The 20,144-nt window shown below is 41.4% G+C and overlaps 1 protein-coding gene across 2 annotated transcripts in view; it reads left to right on the forward strand.

Moving 5' to 3' along the window:
• Positions 1 to 20,144, forward strand: part of Nostrin (nitric oxide synthase trafficking) — a 55,740-nt gene that overhangs the window by 25,414 nt on the left and 10,182 nt on the right. For both annotated transcript variants that reach the window (XM_040745504.1, XM_040745503.1), the window contains exons 6-10: positions 443 to 505; positions 2,513 to 2,611; positions 7,922 to 8,047; positions 16,032 to 16,130; positions 16,228 to 16,353. In XM_040745504.1, coding sequence (XP_040601438.1) covers positions 443 to 505; positions 2,513 to 2,611; positions 7,922 to 8,047; positions 16,032 to 16,130; positions 16,228 to 16,353 — 513 coding nt within the window. The remainder of the gene's footprint in view (positions 1 to 442; positions 506 to 2,512; positions 2,612 to 7,921; positions 8,048 to 16,031; positions 16,131 to 16,227; positions 16,354 to 20,144) is intronic.

Raw genomic sequence — 20,144 nt, forward strand, 5'->3', positions numbered from 1 at the left:
ATTTCATATATGATATTAAATGAAAATGCAATATGAAAGAAATCTAATAAGTAATAGAATCTCAACTGAAAGACTCTTCCCAAAATGTTAACAAGAATTACTTTGAGATGATAAAATTAAGGTTATTTTCTATTTTTTGATACTTTTAAAATGGTCTTTACAATTTTGTTAACTCTATCACAGAGCACAGTGTGTTCCAAAAGATACTTTTCTGCTTGCCAATGTGAAATTACTTAAAGGTAATGATAGTTACAACCCTTGGATATTCTCAGGACTAAAGGAAGCACTAGGCATGCCTCTCCAGGACAGATGGTCGGTGTCAGCATGTCTCCTGCCCTGAAATAGGTTTTAACTACGAGGTTTGATATGCATGGATATTTAATTAATAGCAGTGACTAAGCAAGAAAGCAACAATTTTTCTTCCTGCTTTTCTTTTCGGTAGCTTGATAATGAAGTTGAAAAGACAGCAAGTCTTGTTATTAACAACTGGAACCAGCAAATCAAGGCAAGTATACACAAACAGCATTTACAGAAACTCAGTTTTTAGGATGAGACTTCTTGCTTCTGTGCACACGTATTGGTGTGTCCTCCTGCTTTTCTGCACACCCACTGAAGAGAAAATAACTCACGTGAGTTATTATATAAATGTGTCATTCAACTAATCCAAGGCAGAGGATGGCTCAAAGTATGGTTACTGTTCATGGTTAATATTTAGGTAGTGTTTCTTATGTGCCAAGAGCTGCATGTTTGTAAGGTGATACATGACTTTGGACTGTCAAGGTTATTTCCAAGGTTTTGAATCTGGTTAATGGTTAAACCAAGAAGTCTTAGAAGTTCTTGGACTCCAGAGTCATTGTTCTTTTCCATCATATTATATTGGCTGCCTCTCTGTGAAGTTTGCAGTTTAGGCAAAGTAGCAAACACCAATTTGGTTTTCTATTTGTATAGGCTGTTAGTGATCTCTACCTTGGTATGGAGTGTGAGGAGTGTGGTGATGTCAATGGGAACACCTGTGTTGATTCTACAAGTGCACATAGTCTACCTTTTGTAAATACTACACTAAGGTCTGCTCCTAGTTTTCAATTGCTTGAAAACTTAGTTGACCAGATAACAAATGCAGGAAACAGCACATGAGTCCTTCTAGATAAATTTTGATTTGATATGAGAAGCTAGAGAATTCCATTACTGGTTCTTAAGCTACAGAAATGGCAGATGAGGTCCATATGTACAGAAGATTATTCTAGAATAATCCTGTGTAGGAGGAGTTGCTTTGAGTAAGAAGGATAAGAAGCCAGGGAATCTGCTAAGCAAACCCAATCATGTCCCTGAAGAAGATGTACATTCCAAGAGTTGAACTCTTCCTTTTCATCTCCCAAATGTCAATAGCCCAAAAGAACCTTTGCAAGTAAATATCCACCTATACCACCAGAGATGCCCTCAGAAGCAGCCCTCCTCAGGTTTGTTTCTGAAGCTTCTGCTGAAAGCGAAGACTCCAGAGACCAAGATGAAAACTGTTCTAGACAAACAAATCCCTAGTCTTGTGGTAGATGTACTGATATAGAGGCCCAGGAAAGTCACATTGAGAACTTATCTCAGAGCCCAAAAAAGCATCTGAACGCTTGTCTTTAATTTTGCTCTTGATTATCTCAGTTTTTTTAAAAAAAGGGATTTGTTTTGAAAGAACAATTGTCTGTAAACACTTGAGTTCTCACAGGAAAGTCAGTACAATGGATCAAAAGTTAGAGACAAAGTTCTATAGCTGGTTGCTTCAAAGAAGAAAAAACACCTCCTACTATTCCCCAGTTTCTGATAAGTTTCTTTTCTAAATAAAATGATTTTATTGTTTTATGAAGAATGACAATCATTAGATCACATGGAATTCTTGAGCTGTAATCATTTCCTCCCTCATTTCAATACAAGAAGAGGTTCCACATGTCGGTTGTAAAGTGCATGTCTGCTTCGGACACAAAATTGCAAATTCTGAAGGACCAAGGACCAAGTACTCTTGATTTATCATCAGGCATATGATGGGATGACTAGAAGAGGGGCTGTGGGCAGCTTGTTCCTTGAACTCCCTTGTGTAACATCTTCACAAGTTTCAAGGAAGCTTTGCCACTGACTCCCAAAGTCCAGGGAGTCCTGGACTTTCCCCTGACATTATTTCATTTTACAGTCTGAACTCTCAGTCTGGGCTTGGTTGTGTATTCCAGCATTTGAGAGGCCAAAGCCCCAGAAGAGGGAGGGTGAGTTTAAGGTGAGTTAGCAAATGTCTAACTCTCTTGCATATAATACCCAATAATTGTGACAAAATACACAGTGATTCCCTACCAAAATATTTGCTGCTGTAGTATTTTGAGCATATTTTGAGATAAAGGATGGGAACAAAGAAATAAAAACACAACAATCATTTACAAACAGACCTCATCCAAAACAGAAGAACTTTTCTCTAAGTAGCAGTTTCTGCTTCATTTTTTCCTCTTCCCTTCTCTTGCTCATATGTTTCTGTCTCTAGGCTAAGAAAAAATTAATGATGAGTACCAAGAAGCATGAAGCACTTTTCCACCTTGTAGAAAGCTCCAAGCAGACCGTGACCCAGAAGGAGAAACAGAAGGTGAGGAGCCATCATGGCAGCAGGTACACACAGCTTAGAGGTGTGACTTCCTGCCATCTGCAGGAAAACAGGGAACTGGCTGGCCCCTCCCTCTGCAGGGATCTGTAGGTTGGGCGAGCATGAAGGGCTCTTCAAAAGTCACTGTGGGCTATATAACATTTTTGAACTGTATCACTGATATGGCATATTAGACTTGCAGTGTCCACAGCTTTGATAGAGAACCCTATTTTTAAAAAGAAAATCTCAGCTCCCACTTCAAATAGTAAATATATATCCTTTACATTTACATAATGCTATATATAACATTTTGCATATTACACTAATACATTGTGAACATTATAAAAAATTAGAAATGCTTATAAGATGAGAAAAAGCTAAAATGGCATTGGAAGTGGGTAGCTAGCCATGGTATGATCATATAACCAGGAAATAATGATCATTAAATAAGTATGCAAATAAAATACACCTTGAGGGAAGGTTAGGAATTAATCACAATAAACATAAATTTATATTCCTATCATTCATCTTGGCAATTTGAACTTTTAAGATAGTAAGCTATACATTTTACATTAAGTTCTTGTCACACCTTCCTACATCACCCAGATTTTTCTTTTTCCTGTGAATAAATGATATATTTGTAACAATGAGCAGAAGAAAGTATCCACTGAGATGAGCTTCGTTCTTCTTCATGGTTTCTTCCTTAGTGAAAACAACCAAGCATTCCTGACAGAAATGCTTTAAAGACACTAGCGTGCTTGTCACTAGCTTATCTAAAGTCAGGTAATGCATGTAGAAACCCACACGACCAGACATATGCCAATGGACCACAAGTTCTGTGATGCTGGAAGTGAAGGCCTTTGTGAGGCCTCACAGCAGCTCCTTCCTGTTGCAGAACCCCTGATTCTCCCAAGACACTTCAGAATGCTAACTGTCCATGTGCAGGCCACAACATTGACTCATGGGTTAAATAAGAGTAAACAGGACAACTGTGTTCTTAGACAAAAAATGAACACAAGTGATGTTGGGCTCTACCTCAAAAGATTATCTAGCCTAACTATTGTAGTATGTGTTACATATTGGAAACTAAAACATCCCACGCTTTCTCTAACATGAAGTCTCCCCAAGGAAAGCAGCCCAGCACCATTACAGTCCCAAAGACCCTTAAAAAGGAAAAGAAAATTGTCATCACCAGTGGCTCTGTTATTTCATCTGAAGAAATTGCTTGCTGAGTAACTTAAATTCACTGTTAGCAAGATTCGGAAGGTTCTTATTTCTTCACATGTCAGTCTTCACAGTTCAAAATGATCAGAACAAGTGTTGAATAATGAGCAGCCACGGAGGAAGCTAATTCATAATATGTAGAGATTCTCAGCACCCGGACATGTCCAAGCCTTCCCAACCCTCATTAGAAGCTATTCTTCCTTGATGTCAAGAAACTGCAACAACAGAAAATCTGGTGCAGTTGAGGGGTGCATTTCTTCTTTCATCATTAGTAGCTTCCCTGGGGGAAGGAGAGAGGAAGCTAGCAGTGCCCTCCCCCCGCCTTCCTCCAGTAGATCTGTAACCATGACCTCTGCATGTGATGACACCGCAGATCCCTCCCGTAGTCGCTGCTTAAACTAGCATCTGCTTTTTCCTCGTTTTTCTGTTTTAAGTGAACACCAGACCTGGCTTTCATTTCTCAAGCACACGGAAGTGCCCTATCATCAGTCGAGTCTCCCCTGAACCATTCCGCAGCAGTTCTTCCTGTTTTCCTGCTAAGCAATCCCAGTTTGCCATGGAAGCCAGCCTCGACCCCCATCTTCTTCCCACATCTGTGTTTTCTACCCATTTCCAAAGGCCTGCCACATTTCTACTCACTTTTATCTGCGTATCTGCAAGGGAGAGCCCAGTTCATCCCATGTTCCAAGGCTGTGCCACCCTGCCTCTCAGAGCCTCTTCTTTTTACCCTTCTTGTCCTGTCTTAGACAACACCCTCCTGCCCCACAATGTTTCTTCCCATCAGTCTTCTGAATTCTCAGGTCTGTCTTGGTCTCTTTGAGATGCTATAAGAAGTTATCACAGCCCAGACAGCTTGAACAGCAGAATGTATTCCTCATAGACTTTAAAACAAAAACCTAAATAAAATGACTTAACTAACCTACAAACAAAAATATTACATGGCTAATTTAAGGAAGCTGCCCAAATACTTGCCCTTTTTGTACATCTTACTGAACTTCTATATAGTCAGAATGGCCATAGTTCTGGAATCCTAGAGACCAGGAGCCATGGTGGTCTGATTCTGGTGAGGGTCAAGACTTCAGGCATCTCTTCATAGACTCATAAGGCAAGGAGAGCTCTGGGTTCCTCTCTTGAGGTCGTTGATCTCATTCATGAGGGCTCCACTCTTGAGACACTTTCCAAAGACTCCCACTTCTAAGGCAATAATGTAGAGAAATTAGAATTTAACATAGCATTTTGGGGACATTCATCCACTTACTCCAATGCACTTCCTGCCTTGGGAGAGTAGGAGTTAGAGGCAACTTTTCATGGTCCTATCTGATGGGGAAGTCCTGTGCATATGTCAATAAAGCACTGTTGGCCAATAGGGAAGCAAGATAGGTGGAACTAGGAGTTAAGGAGGATTCTGGGAAAGAAAAATACACAGGCAAACACCATATAGGCCACCAGAGTAAGACGTCTGGACCCTTTTCTCCAGTAAAAGAAATACTTAGATTAACATTATGGGTTAAATACTTAAGTCAGAGCTAGCCAGTAAGAAACAAGCAAACGGCCAACAGCTTCATAATTAATATAGTGTCCTGTGTGTTATTTGGGGACTGCAGCTGTGACAGGGCCCAGGCGACTGGCAAGGAAAACTACACTCTACATATGGTACCAGGAGTGCGGTTAAATTTCCACATAAAATGACAAAAGCTTTAAAGGGATTCTAAAAACAAAAGAACAGAAAGAAGCACGGCTTCTGTTAACAACATTTTTCTCAGGTGGGCTCTGTTTTGCTAGAGACAGAGACTTCCGTGGCCAGTGTGATAAACTTACGCCTACCATCTTGGGAAAACTACAGTTTTAACAGCCGTAGTTTTAACAGATAAGACACGTGGCCAAAAAAACATAAAGATTTACAGTAAAGCCAAATTCAGATAAAAAAAAAACCTCTAAAGGTTTACAGTGTGTTTAAAAATTACATAGGCTTAAGAGAGAGAGAAAAAAGAGACAGTCTTGTCTTTTAACTTTATCACCATCCCATTCTTGGTTCCCTTACATCTCTGGATATTTTGTCTTTGGCTCCTTTATGGATGTCATTTTTTCCACCCGGCCCTTATATATTGCTGTACCTGAGGATTTTTCCCCAGGGCCTCTCTGTTTAATTCATTGTTGTGTTTCCAGTATCCAACAAAAGATTCTCACTATTAAGCACTCAATAAATAATAGGTTCTCAATGTGTATATCCCAAGGCATCAACTCTCATTTCTACACCGACAATGCCTAAATTTGTATCTCTAGACATATCTGTCTCTACACTGTCTCCTAGCACCTCTAAAGATCAACTCTTTCTACCTAATGCAAGTCTTTTCCCCCATGTTTTCTGGGTCTCTGACTATTGTTAGCTGCCATACCTTTCCAGTTCTAACCCTTAGACCAATTGCTTCTTGAGCTGTTGATATATTCCCATCTCCCTGATACCATTCACCCTGGCCACAACCATCATTTGCATGGATTCCTGCAACTAACAAGTAGACTTCTTTGCCTTTAGTGTTGGCTCTTACTGTCACTCACACACAGGGTTACTTTCCTAAACTAAAGTCATCTGCATTCATCCTCTCATGAAAAGTCTTCGAAGGTTTTCTGGTGGCTTCAGCATACGGGTTATACTGTTCCGTGACCTGTGAAGGCCTTCCCCAACTTGGCCTTGCCTTCTGCTCCACCATTGTCTCTGGTTGTTCTCTCTGTGTCCTCTGGGCTCATGAATTCTTTCCTGTTATCAAGTTAAAATTCACAGGCTCATGTTTCTACAGATAGATGTGGCTCATTACCCTGAAATACAAAACTGAGTGTGCCTTGTATGGGTCATACATCACAGAAGAGCAGTGTATTGACTGGAATAATAAAGTGAATAGTATTAATATTCAGCATCTTGAATAAATGTTCTCGATTATTGTAACATTAGTCAAAATGTCCTTAAACATAAAGAGAGTCATTCATAAAACAATAAAAAGGCTCTATCTTTGTCCTTGAAACTGCTACCATCAAAAGGGTTCTCCATGGTCCTTCAAGTGTAGCTGGAGGACCATATGCATGAGAGTCATCTGACAGCCTACTACAAACTCATTATAGAGCTAGCTAATGCTTGAATATGTCTATTGGGGGCCCTAGAAGTTGCTACTGTAGAAACCAGTTCATATCCAAAAATACTAAAGTTGGGACTCATTCATGCAATCCAAATCCTCATTTCTCAGAAATGGGATTGCTTTTCTGGACATTTTCATTATCCATTTCAACTATTGTGGTCCAGGGAGGTTTGCATTACCTTGATTTCCCAGAGACTTAGCAATCAGAATAGCAAATATCATGGACGGGACTGTTTATGAGGGACAAATCCTTGGAGAGCAAAATGAAAGAAAACTATATGTCTGCCTGTCTTTAACTTGAAGCTAACATGGGCACGAATCTTAGGCTAGTGTTGTAGTAGGTGTCAGATACATGGTGCAATATGCATCTCACATATATTACCTTATTGAATCCTACCAACAACTTAGTGAAATGGGAGCAGTCATCTCATCAGAGATGTAAAACAATCCTGAACCTTATGAAAGCAAACTAACTTCTCCTGCAGCAAAAGTGATACTTCTAGTGCATGATGCCTCATTCCAAGGCTCTACTTCTAGTTTGGTACCCTGTCATAGAAACAGGTTTAAAATTTATATGAGTCAACTGGGAAGGAATGGAGAAACCTACAGGATGTACCAGTAGATTGCTGCTGGAGGCCCCAGATCTGCATTGTATATTGTCAAATTCAGTCATTTGGCCTTCTTGATTATGAAAGATGTGGACAAATCACTTCATGTTTGAGAATTCAATTTCTTCAAGATTGAAACTGGGGGTACATTGAGAGGACATTCAATTAATGTCCATTAATAGTTTCAAAAAATAAAAACAAAACCAAAAACCAAGATTTTTGTCTTCTGTAGTAACTATTATTTATAAAGAGCTGTAAAGTGAGGAGCATTGGGCCACATATGATTGATGGAATGACAAGAGCTCTCTTGTAGAAGTGTTGATGACTGTGTGACACTGATATTTTTTCTTTAGCTCCTCAACAAACTGAAAAAATCAACTGAAAAATTGGAAAAGGAAGATGAAAGTTACTACCAAAAGAACATGGCAGGCTATTCGACTAGACTGAAGTGGGAGAGTGCGCTGGAAAACAGTTACAAGGTAAGTTAGACATTCACAATTTTCTCCTTCCAGTGGGTTTTGTGTAACTTAGGAGGTGAAAACTGGATCTACATCCATGAGACCTGATTTCTTTATACCTTCCCCCGTAACGCCCCTAGCCGAGCCCAAAAGTTCACCGCCTATGTCCGTATATGTCTTTAGTCATGCCTAAAGTGGGTGTGGTTAGCGGTGTGGTAAACCGCTCTTTTATTACCTCATCTGTATGCACCTCTAGTAAGTCACATGGTTAATGGCAACATTGTTTTCCTCCTACACATCCTGAAAAAAATATTTAACCTGTATTTCAATAGTGAGGCATAAAAATGTTTATTACAGAATAGCTTATAACTAGATGGCGGAAAAACATTGCACTCAAACTTCATGCCCATCAATAGAGCACTCTTAAAATGTGCCCTAATTTATAAAGTAGGTCAATTTCCAGCTATAAATAAACCAAGTTTGTATTTAAGTATGAATTAACCTCCAAACAATGATGTTACAGAAAATCAAATCATTTATATATCCATGTGGAAAAATTTCAACTCACACCTAACCTATATTGAGTTGGTCTGTTTTGTAAACAGATATCTAGTGTCCAGACCTGTGCTGAACCAGGGAGGTGGAACTCCTAGTAGGAATGCAACAGGGATACAATATACAGCCACTCAGCTTGTGAATGGCTCCTGATAAACCAATATAGCCACTTCCCAGGTTAAAATCTACTTCAAATATATATGAACAGTTTTGCTGGACCGTTGCAAATCAACACAAGCATTGTCATTGTCCTAGTTAGGCTCCTATTGCTATAATAAGGAAAGGAGTTATTGGCTTACAGGTTACAGTTCATTATTGGAAGATGCCCAGGCAGGAACCTGAATGCAGGAACTCAAGTGGGCCATGGAGGAGCTCTGCTTACTGTTTTTCTCTCTAGGGCGTGCTTAGCTCCCTTTCTCATATAGACCAGGACTATATCCACGAGGGTAAAACCATCTACAGTGGGCTACCACTAATCAAGGACATGTGTCACAGGCTTGCCTCTAGTCCAATTAATTGAATGGGGACATTTTTCTCAGTTATGATTCCTTCTTCTAAGATGACTCTAGCTTATGGCCCAAACCAAAAAGTAACCAGCATAATCATATGAAACCTTAATTTTTTTTCATTTTTGTCTATGTGTTTTAAGTTTTTAAAAATGTTTAAAACAGTTACATTTGAAAGAAAAAAAAACAAACAGACAAGTAACCTAGGGACTAACCTGTATCAAGTGCCTGGCGTTCAGTGTGTGAACTAAGTGTGCTTGTGTGTGTTATATCTTATTTCACAACCATATAAAGAAAATAATAATTTTATTCCCTTTTCTCCCTGAAAAAAGTGAGGCAAGAGAAGCGAGGCTGCTTGCCCAACATGGTTTGAGATTCAGTATGCTCTTACTCCAATAAGAACTGGGAGAGGGGAGGTTATAAGTAAGCAGGGGCTGAAGAGCCAAATGGTCTCTTGAACTCAGTCACTTTCAGGGTGGGGTAGATGCAGAGTTAGAGAAGAGATGGGAACTCCTACCAAGACAAAAGGAAATGAGGACCCAAGAGGAAACCCTTCCTTCATCCAGTTATTCCTCTTTTGCTTTGATGTTGTTATTGAGACAAAGTCTCACTCGGTAGTGCAGGGTGGCCTTCAGCTCACGGCGGTCCTCCTGCACAAGCCTCTCAAGTACTGAGATTCTAAGTGTGGACTTCTGCATGGATAATTGCATCATTGAGCATAGGATCCTGGCACATCCCTCGTTTGTGCTGAGTAGATTCCAGATACAGATGATGAAGGATATGAATCCTAAGTCTATCCATTTGAAGTCTGGGCTCTGACCTTTTCTTGGCTCCCAGGACTTCCAATGAAACTATAGCTTTCCACAAGGCCAGCTTCCAGGGATGGCTCTGGTGACAGATGTCTAGGCACCCTTCAAGGATGACAAGGAAAAACATGTGAGTGTATCTCCTCCGTCTCCCTTACCCTATACCTATGTCACAGCAGTAGGTGACAGCAGCAGGTCTTCATTGCCACAGCTGACATCAGACTGGTCTTCAGTGCTGTGGGGAATTGCTGACACTGTTATATCACAGGGTTTTTACTGGCTGTAACTCCTTTATCTGTCTCCTTTTCTCCAGTTAAAAGCCTCCCACACCCATAACCCTAGCACTCAGAAGGCAGAAGCAGCATGACTACCTCAAATCTGAGGCCAGTTTGATCTAGACAGCAAGTTCCAGGCCAGCCAATATCATTTAACAAGACTACATCTCAGAAAAATATGAGTCCTCCTCCCCCTCTCAACTCTCTCTTTCAAAAGTTCTTTATTTTATTTGAATTGCATCATTGTGGAAACTATCATCTCTCCTTGAAAAGTCATGTTATGGTAACAAGATATACATTCATTTACCTTCCAAAGGAGCATCTTTTAGCCTGAACTTATTAGTTGTCGTATTAGAATTGAAGTGGTGTGCAGAATCTACTCAAAGCATAGTACACAGAAGAGCAGGATTTCCCCTTAGCTCTCTTGAGTCCCAGCCCCACTGAGCTCTTGGCCACTGGGGTCTGCTCTTCCTTTCCTGTAGTTGTCATAGCCCCTACGATCCTAACTTCCTCTGAGCTGTCTTCTGGCTCCTGAGCACCAGTCCACACTCACTGGACCTGAATAGTGACAACCTGTGGTGTCCTCCCTGCTCCACACTGACCCCCAAGAATGATGTTCTCACTTGGTAGTACCTTGGCTTCTATGCACTTAGTCTGTATCAGTCTCTGACTCACAAGTTTCTGTACGTTCAATGTCTTTTGTATATTTATAAATCCAAGCATGAAGTGTTAAATTTGTGAAGACATGTAACACTGCACAGAAATGCACCAAGTCAGTGCTGATTATCTCGGAGTAGAAGAAATATGTGTGGTTTTTAGAATGTATCTTTTTTTTGTCTAAAGAACCAGAGTGCCTGTTAAAATTCACTCAGACACGGTGACTCAGAACCTCTGCCTGACTTCAGGAAGGGTCCGGGTAACTTCTAGGCATACTGTAGTTTGAAGTCTCTGCTATGGAAACAGCATGATACATCTTCTGTTTGAAATCAGTTCAAATGAAAATGCAGCCCCTCCAAGATCCTCTGTTAGTGCCCTGAAGCCAGAGCAGCAGAAACTGAAGAGAACAAATGAAGAACGTGAATTACATGAGCCCAAACAGGCTCTAAATCTGCCATCCCTTGGTAGCTCTCTGACCAAACTTCCTTCGCCTGTGCTGTCAAACAGCTGGAGGCCCTCCAGAATGTCTTGTCTCTCTATCAACTCTTTTTATGCAGAGAGAACAAGACACAAGAAAGCAATAACTCATTGAATAAGATATGGATTTTCCCCTTTTGCACAGTGGAATTTATTTCTGCTTCTTCTCATGAGCAAACACAAATCATTTTAATGATTTCCCTGAAATGTAATTAAGGCTGTTAAACATCCCCATCTCTACAAAAGGACGTGAGTTATTCTAATCTCAGATTGATGCTTGTGGTTCTGTGCTTATCGATGCAAAGAAACAACTATTTCCCAGAGTGCAACGTGTTCAAGGCCTGACTTATATTCCCCACCCCCACATCCTTGGCCTGCATTGCTAAACTGGAACAACTGATCTCTAGGTTTTGGAAAGTAGGGTAAGGACTTTTTTCCTTTTAGAGGTGATCCAAGCCAATGAACTGCATTTGTCTTACATGTTTGTTATGAGAAATTTTAATTCTGCCTTAGAGGAATCAATCTGTCTGATAGGCTACTCTTCAGTGTCTTCAATTCTTTATCTGGAAGGCAGAAGGACAATTGGTCACATTCAATTTGCTGATGCCTGTGATTTTGGAGGAAGTCTCAGGAGACACTGGCAATTGCAGAGGCCCTTGGCTCCTGGCATACAAAAACCAGTGCAGCCATCTAATCAGATGGATGTGAGGGTGTAGCTGCAGGCTTCCCACCAAAATCTCAAGGTATGGAGCAAAAAAATGTCCATATCTATACTGTGGTTTGTTGCTGTTGATTGTTTGGTTGCTTCCACCTGAAGAAACATTAAAATGATCTTATATCAATAAACAAATTATAACATTACTGGAATATCATTGAGCCTTAAAGACATATCTACAGCATAGATGAACTTTCAAGACACATTTAATGATTCTTCTGCTTGAGAACTGCCTACATTAGTCAAGTTCAGAGAGTGAGAAAGTAGAATGGTACTGGGCATGGCCGGGAGGAAGGGGGGATAGGCAGTTGCTACTTCGTGGGTATAGAATATATAGTGGTGTGGAGATCGTGCTGCTGAGAGTTACAGAGCAATGGGAATGTCCTCAGGAACAGTGAACTGTATCTTTAAAATGATGTTGTTTATATTATGCAAATCTTATCATAGCTAAAATTTAAATTCGGATTGCAAATGTTGGTGGCTATGTACAATAGATTAAATAATGGCACAAGGATGTAGGACACCAAATAATCAAGACAGAGGTGACCTTTGTCTTTATGCTGACGCACCTGTTCACCCAAAGCCTTGATACCCAGTCATCCTTCTTCCTTGTGGCAATGACATCCACCAATTTTCCTAGAGCTTTGACCTTATAAAAAACAACCTGTGGAGAACGTTGTCTTCTCCACAGATGATAGACACCTGCCATCTCTGTCAAAGCTCAAAGTCCCCTGGGCATCTGTAGTGCACTGTTCCATGATGGCCTATAAATCTCCCCTGAACGCTTCACCTAACCGCAGTTAAGCCTCTCCACCCATTCTACAATCCACAAGTCAGCAAGTAAGTGGCAGGAGTTCAGTAACATACTTGCTCTAGAATGTTAGTGGCCAGCAAAGCAACAGTATAATCTTAACAAGGTCAGCAAGTGTGTGAGCCTTACTTCCTTATTCACCTTGCTAGCTAAAAGGCATCGGAATCCAGTTGTAGAATTTTTGTTATCCCACATAAAATGTGAAGGCCATGTTCTTACCTTTAATAGACTCTGACACTCTAGGTCAAATATAGGTTAGCATTAAGAACAGATTATAATTAGAAATTCTACTCTAGTTTTTTGAAGACTAGAGAATGTGGACTGGAGAGATGGCTCAGTGGTTAAAGAGTCCTCAGGCACCAGGCTCACAAAGTGGCACAAACACATAGGCAAAACGCTCATACACATTAGACAAATATGTTTAAAATACCAAAGGATGTTCCCTACTAGCTATCTTTCATAGTGCTGGGATGTTGTACACAAAGGTACTAGGGGAGAATTAGTCAACAGGCTTACCCAACTATCAATGCTGTAAGTTACGGTAAAGACTAGCCTGGTAATTGATGTGACCACTGGTGAAGGAGTGGCATGGATGTTATAGGAAAACACAAATGCTTTCTAACTGGGTTTAAAGCCCGCTCTGCCAGATAGAACTCATCCATGATATTGTTAACAAGGCCAAAATCCAGGAGCTAGCTACATCATAGGCCCTAGGGGAAACACTAATTTTCTGCTAAATGAATATAGCCATAAGCTGCCCCTGGAGTTCTTACCCGTGTATCTATTAGATTAGTTCATCTCTTGACATTCATCAGGGAAGCTTGTTCCTTCAGTAGATGGCTAAAACAAAGTGCAGAGAATTAGATTCTGGGATGCTCAGCCCTAAACGGGATGTTTATGGCACACACAAAGACCAGGGAGGAATCATTGTGGAAGAGGGAACAGAATGATTAAAAGTGCCAAAGGAAATGGCCAAGTGTATTCCAACAACGTCTGCCGGAGGACCGCACTGTTGCACACATGAACTCACAACAACTGTGGCTGTGTACAAGCCCTATACCTGAACAAGCCAGTCAAAACTCTATCATGAATGGGGCAGGGGCTCATGAAGTCCCATCCCAACTGAAGAGCTATCCACAACTGATGTCTTCTGGCTAAAGGAGAGTCAGTTTTCTTCAGGGACGCAGGGACCCAGAGACTACTCATGCTCCAGTAGATTATCTGTCCTACATCCGGGCTCATACAGGCAGCACTGAGTTGACTCAGTGGGTTTAAAAGCAGAGCACAAAAAGTCAGAGGGAAAAGCAGTGGAGGGAGTAAGGAAGGGAATGGAGGAGAGGGAAAGAAGGTGGATTTGAACAAAATACATTAAATGCATGTGTGAAATTCTCTAACAATAAAAAAAGACTGTAAGGCCCGGATAGACGGTTTAGTGTTAAGAGCACTTGCTGCTCTTACAATGGTCCTACATTCAGTTCCCAGTACCCACATCGGGTAGCTCACAGCCTCCTGTAACTTTAGTTCCAGGGAATTCAATACCTTCTGGTCTCTGTGGGCAACTGCAGGTGTGTGGTATACATAAACTCATGCTGGTCGATATGTACTTACATGTTAAATATTATTATATTATATATATTAACTTTAATTTTAAAAAAAGGAGAGAATATTGGGGCTGAGATGTAGCTAACTAGGTAGATTTTCCTAGCAAGCACAAGGCTGTAGGTTCAATCCCCATCACACACACACACACACACACACACACACACACACACACACACACACGCGCGCGCGCGCGCGCGAGATGATGGTACCTGCCTATATTCCCACCTGTAATTCCTTTATGGAGCATATAAGAGACAAGAGGATCAGAAGTTCATAGTCACCCTGTAGGTGTCATCTATAACAAGTTTGAGGCCAGGCTTGGCTACATGAGACCTTGTCTCACAAAGCAAAAAGTAACAAGAGAATGTGTATCCCTTTTGTTGTTTGTTCATTTATTTCTATAATTTATTTGTAATTTTTTTGCAATTAAAACACAATATCATTTTCTTCCTCATCTTTCTCCAACCCCCCCCATGTTATTCTCTGCTTATTTTGTATCACATTTGTAGCCTCTTTTTCTTTAATTATTATTGTTATAGCTTATTCTAACAGGTAATAGGAGTCACAACCAATTAAAATTTCTAGAAGAAGTCCCATTCTCGGAACAAAAGTGGGGCGAGTACCTGGCACTAGATTCGGAACTTGCCAGTAGAAGTCTGCCCAAGAAGATTTACTGTAGTTGTTCTGGTAGCTTACCTAACAGCTGCATATTCCATGACTCCTAGCTTTTCTTCCTTTAAAAAATAATTTATTCTAATGTTATATGTCTATGTGTGGTCTGCCTGATGATAGTTAGAACTGAATTCAGATCCTCTGGAAGAGCACAAATGCTCTTAAACACTGAACTATCTCTGCAGCCCCTTGTTTTAAATTTTCTACAAATTGCACACAAGACCAAGAAGAATCTGAGAAATAAATGTGCTTTATTTTGGGGGGGGGGTTCCGAGACAGGATTTCTCTGTATTGTTTTGGAGGCTGTCCTGGAACTCACTCTGTAGACCAGGCTGGCCACTGAGCATGTGCGGAGGTCACAGTACATTTCTGGGACTCAGTTCTCTCCTTCCATCATGTAACAGAGGTCGTCAGACCATCTCACGAGCTCTCTTTTTTTTTTTTGAATCTGTTCTTGTCTCCAGTTTTTTTTTTGATGAAACATAGATCATTATGTCATCTTCACTCCTCCAGAGATAGGCGAGAGGATGTGTCTTGCTTATATTGTCAACAATTTTGGAAGTATTAGGTTTCTAAGAGCATTTCTAAGACATGAAGATGGGTCTTCCTGGACTTTAGTCTCTTCTAAAATATCAAAGATCCATCTTAATGCCTTCTTTTCTCTTTCTCTCCTCCTTTTTTTTGTGGTGTCTGCCTACATGCCGTGTGCAGGCAGAGGGTCAAAGGGAAGTTTACGAGTTAAATGGGATATTAGGACAGACAGCAAGTCATAGCCCTGTCCTGGGAATCTCCTTGCACTGCGGTTTGGATGCACCACAGTGAAAGGCATCAGGACAGTTTGCTCAGGCTATCTCACAGTGGGGCAGATGGCTGTGTGGGAGAGGTGGAACAAACACTTGATCTCCCCTCAATTTTTTCCTTCTCTTCAGAGCATGCTGGAGCTGGAGAAGGAAAGAATTCAACTGTTGTGCAATAACTTAAACCAGTACAGCCAGCATATTTCCCTTTTTGGACAGACGCTGACCACAGTGAGTAGTGGGGGTTGACCCATTTCTGGTGTGCATGGAAAGGGTGGCGGGAAACGGCTCTTTAACGACCCCCCCTTTGCTTTGCTTGGTGTTGCAGTGCCACACACAGATCCACTGTGCCATCAGCAAGGTTGACGTTGAGAAAGACATCCAGGCTCTAATGGAAGAAACCGCAGTCCTATCGACGGAAAACAAATCCGAGTTCCTACTGACTGACTACTTTGTAAGTACCGAGTGGCAGGAAGTGACCTTAACAGGCCACCTCGGCCATGTATTGAGAAGGCATGCTGAAAACAATGCTAAAACAAATGCTGTCTTCTCCCCACCAGCCCACCCTAGTCTCCCACAGCCCAGAGCCGGCCTTGGAAATCTTGATCTTCCTGCTTCTACCTCCCAGGGGCTGGGATTCAAGCATGTGTCATCGTGCCAGGGAAGAACTCTCTTCTTTTGTAAATAAGAATGTTATTTTTTTTTCATAGTGGTGTAAATAATCACAAGCAACCTATGGGCTACACATGCGGCGACATTCCCTTTAAAGACTGGTGGAGGTTTAGACGTGTGGGCTCTTTGTCCTAATCAGTCTTGCGTGCTGCCAGAACAGAATCCAACACGTTTGGTAATTGACAGAGATTAGAATTAGGATTATGGTTCTGGAGACTTGAGTCTGCATCGGAACAGGACAGGAAAAAGGCATTGCGTGGACAAGAGAGCAAGGGCTGAACTTGCTTCTATGGCAAACTCATTCCCATGACAATGACACTAGTCCATTCATGAGGGAGGGTCTCATCTCTAATCTCTGAAGGTCCATCTTCTCAGTACTGCTTTGGGGGATTGTTTCTTTTTCTTTCCTTTTCCCTTGTTTTCTTTTCTTTTTCTCTTTCTTTTTTTATTCTTCTCTCATACAATACATCTCAGCTGCACCCTCCCCTTCCTCTGCTCCTCCAAGTCTCCCCCACCCTTCCCCTCTCCTCCAAATCCACTGCTCCTCCATTTCCCTTAAGAAAGGAGAAGTCCTCCTGGGGATATCAACAGAACATGACATGACAAGACACATCAATTCAGGCATATACCTTCAATATCAAGGCTGGAACAGGCAACCAAGTAGGAGGAGAAGAGTTCCACAAGCAGGTAAAACAGTCAAAGACAGGGTCTCTTGAGATAGGGTTTCTCTGTACAGCCCTGGCTGTCCTGAAACTCACCCTGTAAACCAGGCTGGCCTCAGACTCAGATTAGCCTGCCCCTGCTTCCCAGGATTAAAGGTGTGTGCCACCACTGCCCAGTAAGGAGGGGTTAGTTTTATCTCATAAACTTTGAGGGACATTTAAATCATAGCACTCTTTGTAAGAGTAATCCCAGGCAGGCATGTTCAGTGACCTATAAGTGACTGTTGTATTGGTTTTCTACACAAATGGTACATTGACTCCAAATTTGCTGGCTTAAACACTTGATATCTTACAATTTATGTGGGTCAGAAATCCAGGTGTAGCATAGCTGGGGCCTCTGGATCCCTCACAAGGCAAGGGTGAATGACTTCAGACGTCTCAAAACTCTACAAGGAAAGGCTTAATTTCCAAGTTCATTCAGGTGACTTGGCAAGGCTCTGGAGGTGAAAATGGGAAATGTAATTTCTTTTCATATAAAGTAATTTCATTATAGCATCATATATATGTATATATATATGCCATTATATTTTTATAACACAAATAGTAAAAACACAGATATTGGGGTTCAAGCTAAAGATCAGAGAAGCAAAGCAGCCAAGCCAGTAGCTCTTACCTCAACCAAGCTGAAATGGTAATCCTGTCTCTACAAATCCTCAGAGGCAATGCTCTCTGTCTGAAAACTAAATCTCACATAAAACCCTTTGCTTCTTCTCTTTATACCTCCCTAGTGCTAGGATTAAAGGCATGGGCTCTATTATTCTTTCAGACTGATTCACTCTTGTGTAGCCCAGGGTGGTCTTGAACTCACAGAGATCCAACTGCCTGCCTCCAGAGTTCTGGGATTAAAGGTGTGCATCATTCATCACTGCCTGGCTCTAGGACTGTGGCTAGCTTTGTATTTTGATCTCAGTGGCTTTATTAAAACATAAATAATAAATCAGTGCATATTTTGCTCTTATTTGTCCTATCCCCCATGGCCTTATCTTCTTCCTCTACACTTCTCTACCTCCTACAAAACAGTCTTCCCTTCTACTCTCATGCCACGTGTATTCCATTACTCTTTCCTATCCCCCACTCTTCCTCTCCTTGCAGAGTTCCCGTATACCTCCACTTTCTGAATCTGCACGTGTGTGTGTGTGTGTGTGTGTGTACGAGAACTTGTGTGCACATACACATATTTATTTTCACAATGTTTATTTTTTTCATCTCTCACCTGGCAACGCATAACAGCCTACTTCCCTCTGGATGAGTGACCCAAGAGACCCTAAGCCAGAGCACTCATAGAGGAACTAACTGGTCCCAGAAGTGACCACTCATCATGGTCTGTGTGTTAGAAGTCAGTAAGTGTGATCCTTACTCAAAGGACAAGAGCTTTAAGCCCTTTTTAAAGATCCCTAATCCTTGAAGAACTAGAGCTGAATTGGCCGAGACCTCTTCTTAGGCCATTTGGGGGCTTCTGCTCCAGGATGATGTTTATTGCTGAAAAGGAATCCATTTGTCTGATCAGAGTCCAGTCATCTTGCTTCTGTTTCTCAGCCTCAACCTTTTGGGTGCTTGCATTACAGGTATGGGCTACACACTCAGCTTCTCAGAGTAAATTCTTTGTCCTCTAGGAGTTAGCTATCTAAAACAAACAACAAATAAAGAGCAAAACCAAACCCCTCATTTTTCCCCCAAACTGCTACTGAACCTAAGTGGCCTTCATGCCTTACTTAGCCTCACAAGGATCCTAGATTTTTCTTTTCCTTATTGGAGGAGTGAATAAGCCTAGGGCCCTCCCTAGGTAAACATGACACTGAGCTACACACATCATACCTAGGAGTTCATAAATAATGACCTGCAAAAATGACTTCCGCTCCTTCCTGTGTTGTCTTCTGGGGCTTATTCAGGTTTCCAAGTTCCCTCCCAGCTCTTACCCATCTCTGATCTGTAGAGCCAGCCTGTTTATGCTCCCCAACTGGATTAAACATGCAGCTGACCCAGGGACAAGAACCAATACCCTTACTCAGAGTATGGGGCTTGGAGGGAGAAGGGAGGGGACAAGAGCTCTGAATCCCAACATGATTAAAGATTAACCTTTCCCCACTCACAACAACCGCACAAATAGCCAGTTGTTTCTTTAACTGGGTCTTTTATTCTTCCTACGTTGGCAAAGGTGAAGGGGGCTTCTAGTATTGATGTCTACTCAAAGCAGAAAGGGAGGCAGTAGGAACGGAAGAGAGGGTGCTCTTCCAGCTTCAGAAAGCAGGTATATGAGAAACACATCTGCTGTTTTCTTACAAAGGGCAATGAAAATGCTTCTATCACCTAACTTGTCGATAAAATAAAATTCTGGGAAAATCTAGGGTTCTATTGTAATATTGGGAGTTAAGATAGGTCATCTTTAATCGACATGCTTGTAGGAATTTATGATTTTTTAAGAAACTTCAGTGCCCTAGAATGCAACTGTATAGCTAAATGTGTCTCCAATGACTGACTGGAGTTGTCACGACATCCTTGAAGCTAAGCATTCCAGCATCTCATTTCACAGTCATTGGCAGTGAGTATGAGCTGGCTTTTATCCAGTGCTGACAAGAGCAAGTGACAACACAGGGCAGTAATCGGAGTCCCTAACATAGAGGGCAAGTGACCAGTGTGGAGGTATTTATAAATTCTGTAAGATCCACCTTCAAAGGATTGTAGGGTTACATGCCTCTCTTAGAACTGCCCTGTTTCTAGTCAATGTTTGGGAAAGAAGGACAGAGTGTGGAGACACACAGTGTCCTCAAGTTGATTTGTTCACAGCACAAAGGGAGGGAAAGATGGGAATGACAATGAAAGGTGCCTTTTCCTTCTTCCGGCACTGTTGGTG

The sequence above is a fragment of the Mesocricetus auratus genome, unplaced genomic scaffold (genome assembly GCF_017639785.1).
Source record: "Mesocricetus auratus isolate SY011 unplaced genomic scaffold, BCM_Maur_2.0 Super-Scaffold_100004, whole genome shotgun sequence".
Lineage (NCBI taxonomy): Eukaryota > Metazoa > Chordata > Mammalia > Rodentia > Cricetidae > Mesocricetus > Mesocricetus auratus.